This window comes from Gavialis gangeticus, unplaced genomic scaffold (genome assembly GCF_001723915.1).
Source record: "Gavialis gangeticus isolate Ggan-Ray unplaced genomic scaffold, GavGan_comp1, whole genome shotgun sequence".
NCBI lineage: Eukaryota > Metazoa > Chordata > Crocodylia > Gavialidae > Gavialis > Gavialis gangeticus.
In genome coordinates this window covers 1,756,426-1,779,840 of record NW_017729011.1, presented here as the reverse complement: position 1 = coordinate 1,779,840, position 23,415 = coordinate 1,756,426, and the positions used below count along the sequence as shown (strand labels likewise).

Here is a 23,415-nt window from a genome sequence, read left to right as displayed (position 1 = left end):
CTCTTGTATACATCCAGCTGCTGCTGACTTTGCTTCTAGGATTACAGCACACACCTACCCAGTGAAAAACACAAGGAGTAGCTCACGTATGCTCCAGCTAGCATCAGCGTTCCCTCTAAGCTGTGCGGCATGCGTGGTCGCACAGGCGTGCCTGGCAGCGCAGCATGAGCGCGCCTGCGTGGCCGCCCAGGGAACGCTGGCAAGCATGTCCTCCTCAATGGCTCAATAGTCCCCTGCAAAAAAAACAAAACCCCACAAAACTGTTTTCAAAACAAGAAGTGACTGTGTGATCAGGTTGTTGTTCTAGGTCAGAGATCTAGCCAGCAGATCTGAATTTAATTTACATGGGTAAATTAATTTGCACCTTAATTAACATGGGTCAGGTTGTTTCCTGGCCTCTGTCTGAGACATATCCATGAGGGGCTTCTTACCTGTGTAATGGCCGGGTTGGACTGTGGCAAATAAATTAGAGTATGGTTGTTGGCTTCAGTTGTAGCTGTTGAGTTACAGTGTAGCTGTTTGGATTGAGTGTGCCTGTTGAGTTAGGGAGTTGCTGTTGGTTAGGGTATAGCATTTAGTTATGTTCATTGGGGTAGTGGTCATGGTCATGGCTTGGGGGGTATAGTTGTTCAGACGGGGTGTGGCTGTTGAGTTTGGCTCTTTTGCCGTCTTTGTATTTGGTTGAAGTAACAAAGAAGGAATGAAAGAAGACGAGGCCGAGCGAGTCCTGTCATGTGATGCGTGACAATGCTGGGAACATTTGTAACCCTGTCCCATGTGAAAGAACAGAGGAGACAAAGAGTCTTTCCTTACCAGCTTTCCTGGGTGGCACCTTCTTCTCCCACAGCCAAGGGCAGCTGAGGAGGCTAAGAGTTATTTTCAGAGTGTTTGTCTCCCTGCCACTGTGCGAGGCTGAACTGGCCTAACCATTTCCAGAGCCTCAGGTGAAAGTTTTGTTGCCTTATATCGACTGGGACCGCCAGAGCCCCAGATGTGGGGATTAATGGTTCAGAGAGGCTGCGTCTGGGTTACCAGGACTCCCGGCTATGGGGATTGTCTTGTATCAGCTGGGTCAGACCAGCCCCAGGCACGGGCTATAGGGGTTAGCCTGGCCATCCCCAGGCTTAGGCTCAGGGCTTTTGAGAAACCTGTCCCTGGTGAGGTATTTACAGCAGGGACACGTGTGGGTTTGCCAGTGAGTTGCTGAGTCACCGCAGGCCCCTTCCGAGCATGGACCCCAGCTCCGCGCTTGCCTCTGCCCTGTTCTGCATGGACGGAGACTCGCCGGGGGCCAGGCAGCACCGCACTCTATGAATGGACCTTCTGGCAACCCCCACGCTGGCCCAACGGGCCCCCCGAAAGGCTTTTGTCCCTTTAAGAACAAGGGGAGGAGATAGACAGCGGCATATGTATTTGTGGGGCGGCTCTGAGGCTGACCTTGTGTGGCGAGGGGAGCAGAGGGACTCTGTATGGTGCTGGCAGGCGACTCAAATGGCGGAAAGCAAGCGTGAGGGGGAGGAAGGAAGCCCAGACCACAGTCTGTGTTCCTCACCCGCTTAGCAGAGCACTTGCTGGGGCCGCAGCCAGCCTGCCATCACTAGGGGAAAATTCCCCCCCGCCTGAGTGGGAGCTCACGCCCCAAGCAGCCTGCCCAGAGCCCACAGCTGCGCAGGCTGAGGAGCTGAGCGAAATGCTGCTGAGGGGGGGAAATGGCTCATGAATGAAGAGTGGGAGGGAGCCAGCATTGGGCGCTAGGGCACTGCAGCCCACTGGGCTCTGTGCTGCTGATTGAGAGAAATGTGAGCTGGCTGCATCACTGCAGTACCCACTGCAGACACCGAGCAAGAGGGGGAGAGAGAGCAGCTAGGAAACAGCTCCCTGGCTCCAAGCATCCAGGCAGGACCCGCACCCTCAGTGGCAAGGAAACAAGCCTGAGCACAGAGCATCCTGCGGGGGACAGGCTGCTACAGCAGCAGAGAGAGCAGCAAAGAAACAAAGCATCCCTGGGGGCAGCATCCTCTAGCAGTGGAAAGGATTCAGGAAGGCCGCCTCTTCCAACCAGCCCTGCTCCTGCTGCACTGCCAAGGACCTTGCCTTTGCAGAGGTGAGCACAAGAAAGGTCTGAGGAGAGCCTGCCATCTCCCGTGTGCCACTGCTAGTTCTGCAGCCTGCACATATCTTGTTCACTTGCAGACATAGTGTTGCATCAGCTTCTTATCTGGGGAAACAAAATTCTGCGTTCTGCCCAGAGAGCAGAGGGGGCGTTTGCTCTCTTCCTGCTGCTGGGAGTAAAGGAGTCTGGTTGGAAACGAAAGCCCCTGGAAGAGGAGTTTGCCCTTCATCATCATAGCCTATGAGAGAAGTCACATCCTGGGATCTAAGACGCAGGCAGGAGCAGCGCCTGGGGACCTGGCATCCTGGCTGGAACATCAGCAGTGTTATCTGCCAGGGATCAGATCCTATCTGCCTCCAGGTAGCTTGGACTCCTGGCCCTTGCAGAACATCTGGAACTTGTGGGAGGAGAGCCCTGCATCTGTGAGCTCTGCCTTTGTGTCCTGCTCCTTAAGGAACAATCACCTTTTTGGGTGGCTGTCTATTTTCCAGCAGAGGAGGCTGCATTGAGCAGGCTTTTGCTGGAGGCGGCCATTGAGAAGCTGGGCTGGACCAGAGACAGAGACAGGCTGGATTTGGGGAGGGTGTGGATAATCAAGAGTGTCCCTTGGGAGCTGGGACTTTGTGCAGACAGAGCTGGAACCTGCATCCCATCTGCCTTTCAGATAACCTCTAGCAACTGGGGCCTCCAGTCCACTGGCGATTTGTCTGAGACAGAGAGGGGCAACGGGTGCCAAGTCGGAGGTACTGCAGCGCAAGGATCCTCCTTGAAAACCAAGCAAGACTTCCCAGAGCTGTGGCCCATCACAGGTAACAGCATGCATCCACTGTCCTCTGTGCCTGTTTATTAGCATGTGTCAGTGCAGAATAGGCCTCCAAAAGCATGTTTGTATGTGCGTGTGTGTGTGTGAGCATGTCTGTGTGAACATGTACATGCATGTGGCATGTCAGTATGAAAGCTGTGCATTAGCATATTTGCATGCATGTATATCCTTGTGCGAGCTGTGTATTAAGAGGTGCACGCATCCTGTTTACCAGCCCATGTGTGTTAATGTGAATGCCATATGTCTATGTGTGTCAGTATAAATGCAGCATGTCTGGGCTGTGTGTCAGCGTATGCTGTGTGGCTCTGCATGGTGTGTGTCGTGAAGGCTGTGCATCTGTGTACAGTGTGTGCTGTGTATCTCTGTGCCTGTTGTGTTGAGGTCAGCACTGCCCAACAGCAAGCAGCGTGCAGTGTGTGAGTGTGCATGCTGCACGCTAATGTGTGCTGGGAGCACAACCTGTCAGGCTGGATGGTGTATCTCAGTGTGCACACTGCCTGCCAGCACGTATTGTGGGGGTGTAGAGGGTGGGCATTGTGCTATGTGCCAGTGGGAGCTGTGCTCTCTCTCTCTCTCTGGGTAGAGGGAATGTGGAGCATTGCAGCCCAGGCATGGGTAGCCTTCTGACAAGGATTCATTGCTTCTCCCAACCCCAGGCTTTCTGCAATACAGGCATGTGCAGGCCAAATACTCTTCTCCCAGGCCCAGCTAATGCATAGGCTCTGCCACCCAGCTTCATACTGAGAGATCTGGGGTGAGCAAGACATTTGGTAGATCGGAATGTGACAAAGTCTCTTGACCTTCCTTTCAACTGGCCCTGGGATCTGGCACTGCACCCATGCAGGCCCCTCAGGCTGTCCCATAGTCAGCTAGTCCCTTGGACAGTCCTGGGTCTGTACAGCCCCCTCTGGGTGGTCAGGGGACTCTCAACCAGCTTCTGGAGAGTTCGACTGGAGCAAGCTAAGCACCCCAGTAATGCAATAGAGGAATTTAGCAGGCCTGGGGTAATGGAGAGCTTCATCACGCTTTCTGGAGGAGAAGCAAGACCATAGGCTAGAGGATAGTGGTTACAGAGCATCACCTATTTGCCCTCTGAAATACGAAAATACTGTGCTCCCCTTGCCTTCCAGCCCTCACTCCAGGACATAGATGGGGACATGGAAGGAAGAGAAGAGCAAGGCCAGAGCAGAAGGAGGGGCTGATAATGGTGGGGAGTGAGCCATGGAGGCAGAGTGACAGAAAGACAGAGTGCTTTATGAGACAAGAGCACCCTGTGTATTCCCAAACCTGGAGAGGACCCCAAGCCCCCTGAGAAGGGGCCTTGAGACTTCACTGGGGCAGAAGGGCAGCAGGAAGAGGAGGGTGAGCAGCAGGGAGGACAACCCTCCTCTTCCTTGGCTCAGTTGACAAGCAGGTACCAGCAGCGAGAATAGGCCTATGGGAAATGCCTGGTTTCTCCCATTTTCTTAGGCCAGTACAAATCAACTGTATGGGTAGATGGAAGGGGCCACTGAGGTCTGCACATGGGGGAGCAGAGAGCTGATCATAGCTCCCAATTAAAGTATGCAGATTAAAAACCTCTCAAGAGTGGAGTCTCCAACTTCCTGTTGCTTTTTGTTTCCAGCCCTTTCCTGCGAGCTGCTGCAGGGAGCACCAAGCTGAGCCTGGGGCCATAGCACTGGGGCTGATCTGTGCCAGCGTGGAGAGCCCCTTGTACCCCCAGCGGAGGAACATGCAACTACAGAGGTGAGCCAGCTCTGCTCCCCACCAGCTAGGGATCCTGCCTGGCTGCAGGGCTTGTGCTCAGCTGCTGGCTTGGGGGAGCTGTAGGCTCCGCGAATGTCAGTGACTGCAAGTGGGAGAGACAGGAAAGTCAGAGCAAAGGAATTCACAAACACATTCTTCTGGCCTGCAAGGATCCTGCAGAGAAACAGGAATACAGGCAGGATAGGGGCGGGGCACCTGGAGGAAGGTGCAGGCAGCCCTCAGCACAGGCTGCAGTGATCACATTCTGGCTGGGAGCCGTCCTGGGATGAATTGCAAGCCTGAGTCACCTGCTCCCAAGGCAGCACAAAGCCCTGGGAAAGCCCTGCCTTCCCTAAGCCTCTTGTCACAGTTTGCTATTTACAGTTGCTGCTGATCTGGCTTGGAAAGTGACAGCCAGCAAAGAGTGGGAGGTCTTCTGAGTGACAGAGAGGGACTGCAGGGAGCAGCCACTTTGATTATCCAGATTGTGACAGGAGCATGTCCTTAGCGGCTTTGCTCTGCAGGATATTATTGTGAGCAGCAACTTCCTGTGCACGCCTCCAGCCTTGCCAGTGGCAACTTGAGGGCAGTGGGTGAAATTGGGGTGACTGCAATCCTGAGGCAGAAGAAGGACACTTGGCCCCATTGGTTGGCACCTTTCTCCCAGGATGTGTCCCCGCTCCAGTGGCTTTCTTCCACGCTATCACTTTACTGCCAGAAGGAGATTGAAAGCTCTGCATGCTGCCAGCATGTTCTAGCCTCATGCAGGCGACCCTCGGAGATCCCAGAGCAGTGGACAGTAATGTAAAGACAATACTCATGTCGTGTCTGAAAGGGCAACAGGTCATCATCAAAATGGAGGCGATGAAGATCATCCACCCAGAAAAGTTCTCAGAGCTGCAGGGCTCCCAGTCGCGCTACACTCCTGCGCCCCGCCGGGAGCCACCGCTCGTGGCCAAGCGTGCCTGGCCATCAGAGTCTGAGATCATTGTCAATCAGGCTTGTGGAGACATCCCTGCCTTGGACAGTAACCCTGGCTCTCTAGGGCTGCCCCGGACTCCACCGCTGCCACGACGAGAGCGAATATACCAAGGGCAGCGCAAGGGCAGCTCGGAGGTCTGTTTCCACCGTCAGCCACCATCGGATGAGGTTATCGTCAACCAGTATGTGCTGCACCCTTCCACACCATGTGAGCCCCTGGAATGCCCCACCTGCGGCCACATGTACAATTTTACCAACAAGCGGCCCCGCATCCTCTCCTGCCTCCACTCGGTGTGTGAGGAATGCCTGCAAATCCTCTATGAGTCCTGTCCCAAGTACAAGTTCATCTCCTGCCCCACCTGCAAGCGGGAGACTGTGCTCTTCACCGACTACGGGCTGGCCGCACTGGCGGTGAACACCAGTATCCTGAACAGACTGCCTGCCGAGGCCCTCTCTGCCAACCCTGTGCAGTGGAGCAGCGACACCGATCGCAGCTGCTACCAGACCTTTCGCCAGTACTGCGGGGCGGCCTGTACCTGCCACATCCGAAATCCGCTGTCTTCCTGCACCATCATGTAACCTGCGTGCCCTGCCCTGCCTTCCCCCCGCACCACTCGCTGCATCAAACGGCAGTACCGTGTGAGAGAAGAGCATTGGCATTGGCCTAGCACAGGGGACAACAGGACCCAGAGCTGACAGCAACAGGCCTGACCCTCTCATCAGCTGTCCCCATGCACCACAGGGGATGAGATCTTTGCTGTAGCCCAAGGTCCTGTGGTAATGCAAGGGATCTCCAGCTGCTGGGCTAGAGGCTGTTCATGGCTCAAGCTTTGGCAAGAGCTGGGGGGAATGCAGTCCCCCTCGCTGACAGGAAACCACTGGCTGTGTCTACTGGTGGAGGAGGGAGCTGAGATGAGGAGCTCCCCTTGTGCCCTGGCTGAGCTTCAGTGAGAGGGACATTGGGACTGGCAGCGGGTGTCTATCAGCAAGTCCGGGCACTCCTGTGCTCCCTTTCTGTGGCTCACGCTTTCCCCGTGTGTCTCACCAGGCACTGTGCCCCCCTTGCGCTCACTACCCTGGGCAGCATTCTTTCTGTTTCTTTCCTGTGGCTCATGTGATGTGGTCTGAGTGGAGCAACTCGGCCCAGGAGGCTTCCCTGCCAGCAACACAGCTGAATGCCACTGTAGGCACCCTGGGGAACAGTGCACCCGATGCACGGAGGTGATGGGGAGGGGAGCCTGGAGCTTTCCAGTGCTGAGCTGGGCAGTGCGTGCAAACTGAGCCTGCCTCACAGGAAGCAGAAAGAGGCTGGGGAGGGGGAGGGTGGGGGGAAGGAGGGAAAAGAGGGAGGACCACTGGGTAGCCAGTTTTCTCTAAGTTATTTGCCAAAGCTTTCATCTCCGTGGCCAAGCTGAAATGCCTCTAAGTAATTGTAGCCAATTCAACCTGTTGCCATGGCCCCACAGTTACTAATGGACATGCGTCCCATTTCCTCCGCAGGCCCTTGAGGGAAGCTCCAGTTTATCCTCATTTTGGAGGATCTTTGTTTTCCCAACCCATTCCAGGACACTCCGTCCTTGGGACTGTTCATGTTAATCAAGGCGATGAGCTGGGATCATCCTTCTGTGGGTTCTGTGTGTGTGTGGGAGGGTCCCCTTCCCTGGTGCCACCCCCCACGGCTGCAGCTCCCACCCAGTGGATGGAGAGTTTGGCCCTAAGTACAGAGAGGCCAAGGCCTTCCTCAGAACTGGATATGCCACGTTCTTTCCATCAGCATGGCTGTCCCTTCCAGTGAGGGAGGAGTCTGGCTAGCTTCTGAGCAGGGCTGTGGGAATGAGCTGGGGGTAGCAAGTCCTTGCCAAGGTCACCCCCTTCCCTTGTTGTCATACTAACTGCAGAGGTGGGGGGGAGAAAGATTTGATTCCAACAAAGTCCCCTTCCTGGAAGGAACAGCATCAAGGGGGCTGAGGGAAGGAGCAGCTGGCACAGTAACATGCCTGGTGTTCCCATGGCGGGTGGAGGGGCAGGGGAAGAAGCAACTGCCCTGTTCTCAGTGACTTTGTTCCTTCACGACATTTTGGAGGAAAGTTTGCTGCCAAAAAGCAAGAAAGCAAAAAAGAAACAAAAAGCCATATTTTGCAGGTGCTCCCCTGAGAGAGGCTGTGACAACAGCACCCCGCTGCGTAAGGCACAGCACAGTGCCCTGAAAGACAGCAAGGCTTGGGATTTGGGGGCTACTCAGCCCTGGGGGCAGCTTTGTCTGTGCATGGGTCCTAACTACTACCTTAGCTGAAAGCAGGCAGGCATCTGGAGCCCGTGTCCACTGGGCTGGCTCTGCTGAGTGAGATAGAGAGACACCCTCCCACTCCCATACCAATCAGCAGTGTTGCCCCAGCCAGCTATTGAAGAGGAGCAAACCCATCCACCCATTCCAGAGGTCCTCACAGTTGGCCTTTAGTGGCATAAGACACCAAGGGAGAGGAAGGGGAGGGCTGGAAGGTAGCCAGATTTGTCTGTGAACCCCTGAGAAATAAGCTGCAGAGAGCTCCCCTTGCTCCCAGCCCCTCTGCAGAGAGTGAAGTGGCCCTGGGTGCCCACAGGGGAACTCAGGCCAGTACCTGGGAAGCATGTACACACTGGGCAGGGGGAAGGGCCAGGAAGAACAGGGCCTGGTAGCATTTCTTTTCTGCTCTGCCGATTCCTCCTGCTGCTGGTTGTGACAGTGATCATGTTTTATACCCGGCCTCGTCAATCCCTAATTGATCTCCCAAATAAAGATTATATTGGAACGAACTACACCAAGCTTTTCTGCAGTGTGTTGCATGAGGGAAGGTGCTGGGGAAGGAGCCAAGGCTGCAGGCACCCGCAGCAGGCACCATCTCTCCTTGCCCACACGGCTATTGTCCTGCCTGGGGTACAATGCCATACATTGTTGGCCATGGAGCATCCCTTCCTGTTCCATCCCAGAAGGCCCTTCCTCTGCCAACCTGCTGCCTTTGTCAGCTACATGCTACCTCCTGCAGAGCCCAGCATCCTCCTCCTCAGTTTCACTTTGCCCAGGTCTGCTGGGTAAGGGGAGTTTTTTGACCCACCCAGTGGAACATCCCACTCCTGGAAGGCTGGTATGCCAAGATGTCGTGACTAGGCTGCTGGCTGCATTGAGAGCCTGTGTACCTGTGTGCCAGTGCCCCAGGGGAGACCATCATACCCTAGGGGTCAGACTTTCTTGAGGTCTTTGCAATGGGGCAGTTGCAGCAATGTGGCTATGCTGTGGGGAAAATGGGTACGCTGTCCCAGAACAGGCCCCTGTCAGCTCAGTACCATGGCTGTATTTCAGGGGCAGCTTCAGAACAGAAGTGAAGCTAAACCAAACTGGTTATGCATGTGTCAGTTGTTGATGCCCCAGTGTGATGCCAAGCTAGCCAAGTGAGTACAGAAACAAGCAGGAAGTGTCGATACCCTGCTTGGCTTAGAAAGCCTAAACTTCACTTAGCTTTAAAGTAACCATTAGGATTGAGCCCTGATGTGGGAACTGGGAGTTTGAGGTTTTGTAGGAAGGGCTGGGGGGTAGCCAGTGGGGAGAACTGGGCTGAACCACTCTATAGCTCCCTTTCCTCCCTGGGAGCTTTGTGCTAAAAAAAGGTACAGCAGACATCAGTCCCATGGAACTGGCTTCAGGTCTTCCCTGCCACACTGGGGAAGAAAGAGTAAATCTTCCCTGACTGCAAACTCTTCGTACAACAGCAATTGGGGTCAATGGGAAGCATCCACTTCCTTTGCAATATTTTACAAATGAGTGGCAAAAATCTAGGTTACTTAAATCCTAAAGCTATACAATGAAAATTAAAGAAGTCAGGAAATGCTGAGATTAAGGGTCTGCAGGGCTCCTTTTTATGCAAACAATGGTATGAAGCTGCATATTTAGCCAGAGAAACAGGAACAGAATAAATACACAGCTAAGGTTCTAGCATCCACGCTAATCGAGCTGTGTGACAGAGGGTGTATCCGTGTGTATGCACTCACGTATGCATGTGCAGGTACACGTGAGCATGTGTCTTTCCCTGTGAATATGCATGGGGGTGGGGTGCATGTGTCCAGTGTAATCCAATGATGTTGGAATCTTACATTTCCATGTTCCTGACACTCCATGATTGAAGCTGTGTGGCCTGAATATTGCATTATTAAGGCTTTTTTGCTTTCAAAGGACCAGCAGGTCTGAGGACCCTCAAATAACTGAGAAGAAGAAAACACCTGCATACAGCCCATGAGACTGAGTGTAAAGTGAACGGGATGGACCCCCTGGTGAGCTGCACTTTTCCCTAGAGGATGCTAAGTGTGACTGTGGAGAGGCTATGGCTGACAGGCCCACCCTCCCAGAGTGAGGTAGAGGGGTTTATTGGCCAGGAATGAGCGAGCAGCTTTTATATTCCATGTAACCCAATTCAGTCGTATCCTCAAGCACTGCCAGTTCCTAGTGGCCAAAATACTGACTTTGCAAAGCTGGAAGACAAAAGGGACCTGGCACCAGTGGTGTAGGGGATCTAGTCCTGTGAAATCTCTTCAAAAAACAAGGGAGCTATTTGTGTGTCATCACCCCTTGGCACTGCCAGGGCACACACATTGCTTCAGGAGCCTTATTTCCTGTGAAAACTAAACCACTTCAAAGCCTGTTGGTGCTGAATTACAGCATCAGCAATGCATCTCATGCCATTGGTTTACAGATGGAGAATCTGGGGTAAAAGGAGCTGCTGTCCCTGGCAAGGGAGGGGACCACAGACTCTTCAGGCCTCAGCTGCCTGAAATTCTGTTATGGCATAATGCACTTAGGTAGCACTCACTTCCCTTGGCAGCCCTGCAAGGCACTTGGTTCCTACTACTGCCTTCTCCTGCCTCCACCCTCCCTGCTGGGTCAGTCCAGGTCACTCATTAATGCCAAAGCAGCACCAGTTCCCCAGCAAACATGAGGGCAGCTGTGAAAGACTCTGATACATATTCAGAGGGCTGCTGCTCAGCACACCAGACAGGGAAAAGATATTCTTCTCAAGGGCTCCTGGGGGGACCGATCCAAGCAGCTCCAGGTACTTGGGGATCTGACTGAGTCTGGGGCAGGGATCTTGGCTCTAATTCTACAGCAAGGCAATCCCAGCTAGTACCCGAGGAGAGACACAAGTCAGGTGCAAGGTTAAAGAACATAGTGATCTGGAAATGCCAGTGCCCATCTGAGCAAATCTCTCTCTCCAAGGAGCATTGCTCTGTTCAGGTCATGTACTATGGCACAGGGCAGGGCAGTGCGAAGGGGTGGGGTGACCCCCATGCCCTTCCTAGGGATCGCACTAGCTATCTGCTTCTTTTCATCCAGAACCATAAGCACTGGGACAAAACAAAAGGGAATGGGGTTAGTGTGGTCAGGTTCATCAAAGGGAAGCAGCATTGCCTCCCAGTCTGGACACTGCCCACTTGGGCTTTACAGCACCTGAGGCCTAAGCAAGTGGCTCCCATGCACCTTCCTGGCCCTGGCCAGCCTCAACACACCCATGCCCCTGTCACTGCACTGAGGGTCTCTGAGCTGGCTCTGACTGTGTGAAGGTACCACCTAGGGCACTTACAGCCCAGATTGCCTTTGCTCTGGCACATTTAATGCAAACAGGCCTTTGATTCAGAGATGTTAAGAAAACAATAAAAGCTCCCCAAGTATAACAGAACTCCATCTCCACTGGGTTTGTAGTGGGGGACTTCCAGAAGCGGAGCTGACCACAGCTGTGAGAAACAGGTGGTGGTGAAGTATAACAGGCGGAGGGTAAAGGCTTGAGAAGCACCCACAGTCACCAGGCCATCTGCAAACCAGGTGCCATTAAGGGATAGGCACATAGCAGGAGATAGCACTTCTACTGGAACTGGACCTCTTCCATCACCATGAGCAGTTTGTGGCCTTGGCTCAAAAACAGTCCTTTCAAGCCAGGTCTAGCAGGTTCCCTTTGGAGAACAATGCATTTCTTTTCATTACAATTATGACACAGGTCAAATAGTTTAAAGAACACGCCAGGGATCCAGGCCCTGAACCAGTGAAATCCAGCTGGGACACTGTTACCTGCAGGGGAGCTTTTCCAGAACGATATTGGCATGAGCAATGAACAAATCTGGCCCACTGGTTTTCTCCTGGGAACTGTTCTGAGGGACTCTCTGGAAAAGAGCCTCTGATTAAAGGAATCGCTGGTATGACACCACCTTTTGCAAAGCTGGCAATCAAAGGACAGGACCTTTGGCACCAGGGTCACTCTCTGCCTTGTTGTGGCATTGGGTGACCCTGCAGTGTCTGCCCCAGCCATACCTAGAGTCATGGGACTCCAGCCTCAAGGAACTGTGGCTTCCTGCCCCACAATGTCAGCACCTCATCCTGTTACAGGTATCAGAGCCCTGCAGCTAGTTATTAGCACTCACTGGGGCACTCGGGGGCTCACAGCAGGCTAGAGAGCTCTGACACGGTCTGATCCCAGGGGCAGGAAGCTGAGAGCAGCAGAGCCTGGGGAGAAGGCTGGGTGCATGGTTCATTTGGTGTCACTGAGGAACAGTCCTCCCAGATTCAGACATTTCATCTCTCCAGTAGTGTGTGGGCCTTGCTTGGAACCGGGACAAAGACACAGCCAAGCTAAGAAGCCATGTTGGAGGCACTTGTCACAGCTCCATGGGTATGACTGGGTTGAGTTTTGCACTTGAGGCAGGGGTTCACCGTTGTTAATACGTGTGAGGGGTGTAGCATGTCCCCCACAACTCTGCAGCACCCTGTGGCCACAGCACATGTTTAAACATAATAGTTTGACTCTGAGTTAAAAGTAATTAGGAAGCGGGCCCTTTCAGAAATGCTGTACCCCAGGCCAGCCTGTTGTTTGTTCCCTGTTGCTCTCCATTCTGGTTTTGTCTGTTCACACACAACCGGCCTAAGGTGAATTCTGAATAAGATCTGGGACAACAGGAAGTTCTTGGAAAGACAATTGGACAACAGCTTTTCCATGTTGTTCTGCATAATTGGAAGTTTCTTCTTCATTAGAAACTGGAGAATAACACTTTCCTATGTAGAAACTTTTTCAAAACGACCATCTCCCGCTGTTCTCAAAGGGACTAATGGCACAGGCTGTCCTTAGCAGTGATGGTCACCATTTCAGTTTCTCTGTTCTCCATAGTGACCCTTCTATAGCTTGACAATACAGAGTTACTGTCCTCATTCCTGAGGTCAGCTAGGTTTCACTGGCACTGGGAACAATAAGAGAGGCATTGGCCATCTTGGTTGCTATGGGGATGTACAAGATCAACACAATGACTCTGCTCAGTGATGTGATGCCACAGGGGGGGAAAGAAAAAAAGAATCCAAGCTGTCTTTACAAATCAGATGAATTTACTCTGTGACCACAAGCTCTGAGAAGCCTGAGTTGTTATGGAGGAAAAGTAGTGATTTCTATAGTAATGCTGAGTCAAGTTTTCTATTTGAAATCTCAGTTTTTCAAAGCCTTCTGAAATCCATGACTGCATGGAGGTTGTCCTGAAAATTGCTATGCCCTTCAAGGGGCTGATGGAAAGTTTATGGTGCCAATTCAGTCAAGAGGTTGCCGAGATAAAGCTTTCCCAAAATGATGTTATTCCTTCCTTTTTCATGTCCTGTGACAAGGTATTTAACAGAATTGGCAAATTTGTTGAATCCGACAGGGCCACGCTGTGAACGCTTCTGCTATGGCCTCAAACTTGCATCTGTCAACCCATTCCACCCCAGCCCCATGACATCTCTTAGAATTTATTTGGATATTATTATTTTTCTTTGTCCATGGCAAGGGATAACATCCTAGGCAGTATATACATCAGACTCCCAGCACCGGAGAACCCCATGGCTCATTTACAGCATGGCACCAGGATTGGGCTTTCAGACCTGATAATTAAAACATTATTAAATCTTTACTCTTACTCCAGAAAGTAGCACACATACTGATCTGAGCTACAAAATCTAGTATGTATTTGGGAGCTCCCTCAGGGGAAGGATAAACAGCTGCACAAATTCTCAGTAAATATAGAATTTCAGAGTGCTCTAAAATTCACAGAAAGACCCAGATCGGCCTAGAAATTAATGTGCCACATTGGGATGAACTTAGTGGTTTAAAATTAGCAGTGTTTCATCACAGGGATCCTGGGGAAGGGCCCTCCCCAACTGCCCTGATTTTAAATGTTAAAGTGCTCTAAATTCCACATTGTCTTGAAAATTAGTAGGCTGCAGCAGGGCCTGAAGCAGATTTGGGATCATTTGACCAAAAGGCTTTTGAGATCTGTCTCCCACAAAATGTGCAACCTCTAAAATATGCAAATGTTTATCACTTTCTGTATGCCTAATGCAGCTCTATTGGGCCAGTGTCAGTGCTGGGTAAGGGACAAGGTGATGATGGGGGAAGGGAATAGGGATGGCTGACAATACTGACTGTACTTCTCTTTGTCAGGGGTGGTAAAAATGGTGGATCCAGCTGGCAGCCAGACTCCATTTCCCAGCAGCCCCTGCCATGCTGTAGGCCAGTTTCCATCCAGACTCAGCAGTGATGCGGTGACAGCACAGTGGTGCCATGACAGGGTTTCCACGGAGACTGGCCCCAGCAGCTCTGGCAGGGTGCACAGCTTCTCCGTGGCCTGGGCTGGGATCTTGGTGACCATGTGGTCTGGAGCCAAGGCCGAGCTGTGATCCACTGCCTGCATACCCCTGCCCAGAGTGTGCAGGCAGCAGATCACAGCTTTGCCCCAGTTCCAGACCATGCTGTCACTGCCGCATAATCCCAGCCCTGGAGCCGCTCCCCAACCAGCCATGCACCCTGCCAGCACTGCTAGGGCTGGTCTCCATGGAAACCCTGGCCCCTGCTGTCAGAGCACCATGGCTGCTGGAAGTGATATAGGCAGGGGCTGCTGGAAATAGAGTCTGCCATGGGCCTGATCCAGCTGGACTTTGCCTGCCCCTGCTCTATGTCCTTCTGTTCAGATGTTTATGTTTAGATACTCCTTATTCTGGAAAGACCCAAAACAGTACTGGGTACCTTAACTCTGGATTATTTAGACAGCAATACCCATATAGTGATTGCCTGGTGTCACAGTACGGTAGAGATAAGAATGCGTGGGTGCCTTAATGGTGCATTTCAAGCTCTAAGCATGCTGAGGCTTCTTCTAAGTGCAGCCATAACTAAATTTCCCAGACTTGTAATGCCTGTTTGGGGGATAATTCCAGCATCCCTGCAATGTTTCACCTCACATTACTTATTTTTGCTCTCAATCTGAAGTCCCAAATGCAGTTTTGTATCTGGAAATACATATTGTAACAGGGGGCCTACCAGGGCCGATCTCCGCATGGCCTGCCCACCTGTTCTTGGGCGAACCGCCTGCCTTCTCACCCACCATGCCTTGGTCTTGATTGATTGATTAATAGACGTAATTAGGCAGGAGGCTGCCCGTTTTCTGCCCCGCTGCTAGGGGGTGCTATCTGCGGCTCCAATCCTCCCCTACACCACAGCCCGTCTTGCTGATGACATCGTGATGTTCTCGTACGTGCCAGTCCCCCACCAGGGGGCCCAGAATCCTGCTGTGGGACCCCACCTGAGTTCCTCCCTTCAGGCGGACTCTGCCACTGTCATACTGGGCCACATATCTCCTTGCCACCAGTTCCCCTTCGGGTGTGATCCCCTCACTGGGACCTTCGGCTCACACTAGCCCCGGCCCACCTCCAGGTCAGTCAGGACCCCAGGCCCCTGGCTCTTGGGTGTCCCTCTCAGTGGGCCTCCTTGCCCTTCTGACCCTCCTGGTCCTGGCCCCCGCCTAGGCCAGTCAGGGGAAGCTCTGGCAGGCCTTAATGTATGACCTGTACTCTTTTCCTGGGGTCCCCCTCTCTGGGTCCTCCTCCACAGATGTGGGGAGCTGGGGTTACTTCACACCACGACTGGTGCCTCAGGGTCTCACAGGGGACTCTCACTCCCCCCCTTGGGCAGCAGGTCGTGGTGATACTACCGGTGTTATATTCAACCCAAACTCTGCCTCTCCGCATTGGAGGACTTACTGGGGTCAGGACTCAGCTCTCTCTGTCTGGCTGAGCCCCCTCTCCCTTCACAGGGCTCCACACACTGCCCCCCTCACACTGGGGGCTCCACACTGCTAGTAATGCCCCCTTTACTCGGGGTCTCGGGGCTTCCCTCCACAGGTGGGCTCAGGTGGCCGTAGCCATGCCCGGCCCCAACTCTCCTCCTTGGGGTGTCGAACCCAGACCTTAAAATGACAGGCACGCCTAGTGCCCTGCTACACATATGAATCTGCAACTGGCCACAGTGCAACTTTATTGGGGCGGGGGGCACCTCAACCCTGACTGCAAGCAACAGGAGAAGCAGTCTAAGGCAGATTTGAATGAAGATTCAGGGCCTGACAAACAGCCTCAAGCACTGACAGCTGCCATTGTCCAAAGCCCAGGCACAGAGCTGGGAGATAGCAGCAGATATTGTCCTGGCCAAAAGTGGTGAGCAAGATGTAGTGGGGGGTGTCTGGTTGGACCCCAGGAGATCTGCCAGGCAAGTTTGTTGGCATCGTGGATCTGGAAGTGCCCATTTTTCAAACACAGCAATTTGATTTTTTTTTTTTTAGCTTCTTGTTTTGAAATTACTTTCCATTTAAAAACGCTTGAAATCAAAGCATTTTGCTCAACCTGATTTTTTTTAAAACTTTTTGGTCACTGAAAGTTTAAGAAACAAGCCTTTTCAGGTCATTGGTGCAGTCAGCAAACCAAACCATTCATTAGAGACACTGCTTTGCTGGCCAACACCTGAAAAGCTGGAGGAGCAGGTGTCATGACTGCCTAAGAAATGTGAACCCTGCTTTGAGCCTGCCACAGCCAAGACCAGCTAGGACTACTCACAGCTCACCACCAGACATAAACCAGAAGGAGAAAGAGCCAGACTCCATAGAGGATTCAGAACCAGAGAATGTAATGTCTGTAGATGAAGCCCCCAGCAGACAGATGTCTGCAATGAGTGTGATACAAAGAACTCCCCACTTTGGCAATGCTTCTGCCATGAAGCCTGTGGGAGCCATGCAGGACACACAGGATGGGTTCAGTTAGGCTCCTGGTGGCTTGATGGGCCTTGGGAAAGATTAGAAGGCAAACTCACAAGAAGAGCCCAGAGTGCCCTTTTGTGTAGCACTCCAATTCCAGAAGAGAGTATGCAATGGTGGCGAGAGGGACTCCCTTTTAGACTTTGCCCAAGGCCCAGAGGACCCTATCCATGTCTCAGCTGAAGAACTCAGCATTCAAGGCCAACTCACAGCTTAGACACTTCTTGGACAGGGGGACCATACCTGGCAGAAAGGAGCCCAAGCAGGTTGGTCTCCTTGCAAACAGTCTGTGCTGTCAGCTGCCCCAGGGATGTTTCCATTCTGAGTCTTTGCTTGCTGCTTTCTGAACCCTGCCTAGCTGCTTGTTGCTATTTCTGCCCTGGGGAGTATAGCACTGGCTAAATATAAACCTGTTCTTCCAAACAGACATTCCAGTCAGGTTCCTGACAGCCCAGCCCTTCCTGCACACCAGGTTATGGCCCTTGTTCTAGTGGCCAAGTAATCTGGGTCAGTGTGCTGTATGTCCTCATCTGTCTGACCCACAGGGAAGTGGGTCTGGACTGGCAGGGCCCGGTCTTCAGCCCAAGATGTAGAGATACAGAGTCTTATCCCCAATAGTTGGTAACTGAGTCCAGCTGTGTCAGCTAAGATGGTGCCCGTGACATATGATCCACAGCTGAGCAGTTTTTACAGGACTTTTCCTCATTCTCACCATCTGAAGTCTGCCTTTCATCATAACCAATATCCAGCTTCAGCATCCTTCCCCAGAGATTCGAGCCTAGCTAAGTGCAACTGAGATTCTTTGCCCTCTCTCAGCTGCCAACTAACTCTGTATTTTCTGCCAACAAAATGCCTACATTCATGCCAGTAGGCCTGCTCAGGGCAGCTTCAGTCCTGGCAGTGTTGAACAGCAGTGTGCCTTAGCCCTGAAATATTCATTGGCCGAGAGAGAGAGAGAGCAAGCTGATGGCTGACTCCGCAGTTTGATGGATCTGGAGGCTTCCTCAGATGTAAGATATCTGGGTTTAAATCTGGGGATGGGAGGGGGAGTTCCTCTTGGCTTGTTAAAAAGACCTGACTTGGTTTAGGTGCCTAATTCCAGTAGAGGGGTCACGCATGGGAATCCAGAATGAATGGACACAAGCCCTTCTGTTTGTGGACTGATGAGAGTCCCACTCCTCCACACCCACTAGAGAGGACTAGGGGGCAATACTAGAGAAGATAATAATAAAGGTCAGACAGCCCCTACAGAGAGGCCAGATTAAACCCACACTACGGCTGCACACGTCTCTCCTTCACACCACACCTCCAGCTCAGTTAGGTACCCATCTCCCTGGGTGAGGTAAGGGGAGGTTTCAGCCCTACCCATTTCCTTGGCATTTCCTGCAGACCAGCTTATATGCCCTCCTGATCAAGGTGCTGGCTGCTCTGGATCTGTTCTGAGGGGGCCTAGCCACCTCCCTGCAGTGTGTGCTGGGAGCCCAGGTGCTTCATTCAGGGCTGTGGATTCCACTGAGTACCTAGAATTGACCTTGTGTCATTCTCTGGGACTGAGCATCCTGGATCCTGGGCCTGTGTGTCCGTGTCCCTGAGAACTCCTTGAACTGGGACTTTTGTCCTGAATTTAAAAAAATGGCCTTGTATTAGTGCCAGGTGCCATCCTGCTACCTCTGCTGAGAGGAGACAACACGATGCTGCCTACCACCACATTCAAGTGGCACTGTGCCCCAGCTGCAAGGATAGAGCTACACTCACTAGCTCTGCTGAGAGGCAGGGCTAACTAGCCTGGGCCTGGCACTGTGTAAACATAGCTATGCTGCTTCCAGATGGGGAGGGAGCCACAGGCCACACTCTGGTATCTTCAACAGCAGGAACTAGAAGTGATACAAACTCCAGTCTTTGCCTGATTTAGGAAAATTCCACCTGTTTGAAACAAGCTGGGCTTTTGGTATTGGAGGGAGTTGGCCAGGCCAGGACTGCATATATGTCTCCAGCATCCTACCTGTTTGGCAGAACCAGCGCCTCAGTCCCGAGAATGGGGTCACTTGGCCCTGTGCTCAGCATCTGCACTGTCACTGTCTCTGAAAAGGAGCAGCAGCAGTAGGCTTAGCTAGTGGCTTCTGAGTTCAGCAAGTGACTTCCTAGGTGTCCTTAGGCAAGTGACATCTCTGTTCTGTACCTCAGTTTCCTCTCTGTAGCATGGAGATAAGGCTCACCTGTCTCTCCGATGTTTGAATTAGCTGTTTGACCAGGGCTTTCAAACACAAAGTGTGATGGAGTACTGTCAGCTGCCTACAGTGCTGGGAGCTCTGGTCCTATTTGGGTCTGCCATTAGTCCGCACCTCCCCCTGCTGCAGCCCAGACCTACTGGATTCCTGTCCACACTTGCTCCTGTGAGCCTCCCCTTCCCACAGCTGGGGGGACCCTATACTAAGAACTCCCCTGCTCTGTCTAGCCTAGATGGTACCACTCTTGGGGCTGCATGCTGCCAGATGTTGCAGTGTGGGCTTGTTTCCTCTCAAGAAATCACATGGCTGTCCTTCTCTTTCACTGGGATCTCTGGCCTGCCACAGGCCACATTCTGAGCATCTTACACTTTGCAAGAGAGCTGATTATAAGGAAGGAAATGGCATAAGAGATGTTTAGGGTGATTTTCCCATGATATTCAAATTGACTCTTTGGATGCCTTTGAATTATGGGGGCCAAAAAAGTGGCCTGGATATAGGGGGTGCCTTGGGGGCTGCATCACACCCCAAGTTGCAACAACAAAGCACTGGAGATGAAGGACTTGCTCTGAGCAGCCTTCACAAAACAGGAAGAGGAGCTGCCCTTACTCTGTTATTCCATAGCCCAGTGGATTCAGTAGTCCAGGATGGGGAAGATCCATCCTCAGTTCCTTCTACTGCCTGATGGGATCTGAGCCCATGGCTCTCATGCACATGTCCTTACTACAATGCTCCAAAGTATGTTGAAGAAGGGCTTGCTCTATCTTCCTTGATGCTCTTCCACTTTTCATGGAATACATGAATAATCACAGAATCAGGGACTCCATAGGACTCCATAGGCTGGTGGTTTGAGTACTGTTGGGAAATGGGACACGTAGCTACAGCTCCTGTATTGACAAATACCCAAGAGCTTGGGCCTTAGGATACTGTGCTGGAAGTGGGCAATATAGGTTGACATTCCCTGAGGCAGAGGAAGGATTTGACTGGGGTTTCCATCTTGGGTTGGTACTCTAACCATTGGGGTATAGAGTCAAAGCCAAACCTCTTCCTCAAGTTATACGAACCTAGCATGAAAACTTATTTTCAGCCAAAACTTTTTGCAATTTCAGGTTGGCTACAACCAATAAACCACTCACCAAAAAAAAAAAAAAGAAGAAGAAGAAGATTGCCTAGCTACATATAGTGGCATCTGGCATGGTGGGGAGAGAATGAAAACCCCAGCATTGGATGGGGGCAGAGGGAAACGAATTCCTTGCATGATGGGGGAAGAGGAAGAAGGGGGGCACTTTGCTCTGGGCATGAGCAAGAGGGATATACATAGCCCCACGAATGAGGGAGAGGACAGAGGGTTGAAGAGAGTACTGGAAACAGAGTGGGGGAGGAAAGATGGCTTATGGGGGAGGATGAAGGGGTGCCTGGGGCCATGGTGCATGCAGGACAACAAGCATTTTGTCTAAAAGCAAGCAGAGGTAGGGACACTGTGCTGAATGAGCAGGTAGGCAGTGAGGCATCCATGATTGTCCTGCCATGCCAGGAGGCAATGTAAACAGAAACTTCTACACAACTATTAGCCACCCTGCTTGCTGTGCTGAGAGAAAGTCAAGCTAGTTTTTGGCACCATAAATCAATGTGTAAACAGGCAACAATCAGATGAAGAGGTGACTCAATTACCTAAATGGGGTAATCTCCTCACTCAAGAGGAGGAATGAAAGTCTTCTGGTGTGGCTGTGTCACATTTCCCTAGAAGGCTGGAAGGTTTTGGAGTTGCTGTTGTATGAACCATGTAGTGCAAGCTCTGGGTGCGTGTTTGGTTTGTTGTCCCACTTCCACATGTGCTGAGCCCTAGCTCTCTGAGGCCTTGCAGGGGGTCCAGGGACTGCGTAGCTCTACAAAGCTATTCCCCATAACTTGTTATTCTTGTATTTAATCTGGCCATGTAGTAGTTACAGAGTTCCTATTCTGTTCTCTTTTGTTCTCTCCAGGTTTTTATCTCATCCGTCTTGACTCAGTATCTGAGCATCTTTTGTTTTTGAATTAAACATGATGAACATCTGCCTTGTGTGGTTTGCTCTTACCCCAAGCAGGCACAAGGCAGTATTCTGGTGGCCTTTTTTATTGCTGTTGTTCAGAAAATTGGTCTGTGCTTCTGTTAATGAAGGCAGGTTGGTGGAGTGCATCTGGCACTTGGTGTGGTGGGTGATGGTCTGTGGTGACCCTTATTTCTTGGGGCAATTTATCTCCCTATTTGGAATTGACTCCCAAGAGAGTTCTCTCCCCAACAGTTGAACTTTACTCTGTCGTGAGTCCCTGGATGGACATCCACCAGTTCCTAGTAGGTGCCACTCAGATTTGAATAGATGTTTTTCATTGGCTTGAAGGTCTGCTGGATATTGTCCAGGAATGTAGGTAGTTGGGTTGGAGTCTAGCAGTTGTTAAAGCTATTACAGAGATTAGACCAGAAATTTGGGATCTGAGGTGGTACCAGAAAAAGGTCTAATAATCCTACATGCTTACACCCTCCTTAGCAGAGCCCAAGGATGCTGGTGATAAGTAGGTTTAGAAGAATGGAATGGTGTTGTTTCTGCTGGAATGGTCTCAAGCCAGTGATGAACGGTGACTGGATGGGTACCCTTCTTCATGGCATGCCCAGGAGGCATTACAGAATTCAAATTCCTTTCTCTCTTGCCTACAAACCCACTGTTAGGTCTGTATCATTTCTGCCTTAATTAGGCCCAACAATGTCTTTAGTTCCTGCTGTTTAGTTAAGCCCTCTCCATTCAGTTACACACATGGACATCTGTTGACATGTATTTTCTCATCAAAAAGTGGTGCACATGTGCTGGGCTTTGGACACTGGTAGCAATGACTGGTAGGGGAGGGACTTAGACACTGCGATCCCTAACTTTTAGGAAGGAATTTCCCCATCACCCCACTGAGGCTGACAAAGAATGGTAAGGCTTCTTTTGCCGTCCTCTGTCAGTTCAGTGCGTTGTTCAGTTCCTAGAATCAGTTGGGAATATTTTACCTAACTAATGCTCTTCATCTGCAAGAGTTTGATGCAATGGTAATGCCCTCTCTCTTACCTTCCTCCTGACAAATATCATAGGGATTGGGATTCATGTAGGGCTTTTTCTTTCTTTTTGGACCAAGGTTCCTAGGTTTGCTAGGAGGGTCTGAAGTTGGGGCTGACATGGATGTTCTTGTGGACCCCTTTGGACATGTGTCTGCTGTGTGGATGCCTGCAATAACAGGAGAGTAGACTTGATGATCCAGGTGGTATGTTCCAGCACTATTGTAACAATGGGTAAGGGCACCAGCCTCAGGCACCTACTTAGAGGTGAATCAAGAATGGCAGCTGTCCCTCCCAGAAACTCAAATATTTAGGGACTTGCCCTGGGCTACAGAGTAGCCTCTATCTTCAACTGGGATGCACAACTCAGAATCCACTCCTGAGGTTTGAAACCTGCTGCAACCCTTTTTTAGTCTGCCGGGGAGGCAGCAGCCTCCCCCTTGTACCCCATCCTGTGGTTAGAGCACTTGCCAGGCTGTGGGAGACCTGTTATAAGGCAGGCATAGGCATAAGCCTAATTTCATAGTTTCACAGTAGTTTCATAGTACTAGTGTGACTAGTACATAGACTCAAGATCAGAGTCAGGGGGTTAACATAGTGGAAGTGGCTGAGGTCAAAGCCAGATGTCAGTCCAGGTTCCAGGATATTGTGATGAGGGTCAAGAGAGGGTCATGGCCATGGTCAGAGCAAGACAGTTGAGGCCAGGAGGTTCAAGACAGGAACAAGATTAATCAGAGACAGAACAGGAAAGTCCAAGACAGCAGTGCTATTTCTGGGACAAGACCCTGCAGGAAGCTGGAGATTTTTATACTCTTTCAATCAGGGGCTTATGGCTCTCATTCATCCCCTAGGTCACTTGTCCCCCACCCTTTGGAGACCTCATGAGGGGGTCTAGCCTGAGCTGAGGCTGGTGTCTGATTTCACAGACATTATAGTTTCATAGTTTCTAGGGTCGGAAGGGACCTTAGCAGATCATCTAGTCCGACCCCCTGCCATGGCAGCAAAGAGTTCATCTAACCTCCGCTTAAAAACCCCCAGGGTAGGAGCCTGCACCACCTCTCTTGGAAGTTGGTTCCAGATCCTAGCTGCCCTGACCATGAAATAGCGCCTCCTGATGTCTAACCTAAACCTACCCTCTGCCAGCTTGTGACCGTTATTCCTGGCCACTCCTGGCTGTGCTCGGGAGAACAGTGACTCCCCCAGTGCCTGCTGGTCCCCCCTGACTAGTTTATAACAGGCCACAAGATCCCCCCTCAGCCTTCTCTTTTGGAGGCTGAACAGGTTCAGGTCCCGTAGCCTCTCCTCATAGGGCCTGTCCTGCTGTCCCCTGATCATGCGAGTGGCTGTC

The 23,415-nt window shown here is 51.7% G+C and overlaps 1 protein-coding gene across 2 annotated transcripts; it reads left to right on the top strand.

The window, feature by feature from the left end:
* Positions 1-1,463: 1,463 nt before the first annotated feature.
* RNF208 (ring finger protein 208) lies at positions 1,464-8,456 on the top strand. Of its 2 annotated transcripts, none has more exons than XM_019510360.1 (3): positions 1,464-2,104; positions 2,778-2,922; positions 4,561-8,456. In XM_019510360.1, the coding sequence occupies exon 3, from the start codon at positions 5,421-5,423 to the stop codon at positions 6,240-6,242; it is 822 nt and encodes a 273-aa protein (XP_019365905.1). In that variant the 5' UTR covers positions 1,464-2,104; positions 2,778-2,922; positions 4,561-5,420; the 3' UTR covers positions 6,243-8,456. The 2 variants fall into 2 exon arrangements, with proteins under 2 accessions (XP_019365905.1, XP_019365904.1); XM_019510359.1 differs by having other exon boundaries at positions 1,464-2,473.
* Positions 8,457-23,415: the final 14,959 nt, after the last annotated feature.

Coding starts and splice junctions, on each gene's coding strand:
- RNF208 (XM_019510360.1), top strand. CDS start 5,421: ATGCTGCCAGCATGTTCTAGCCTCATGCAGGCGACCCTCGGAGATCCC.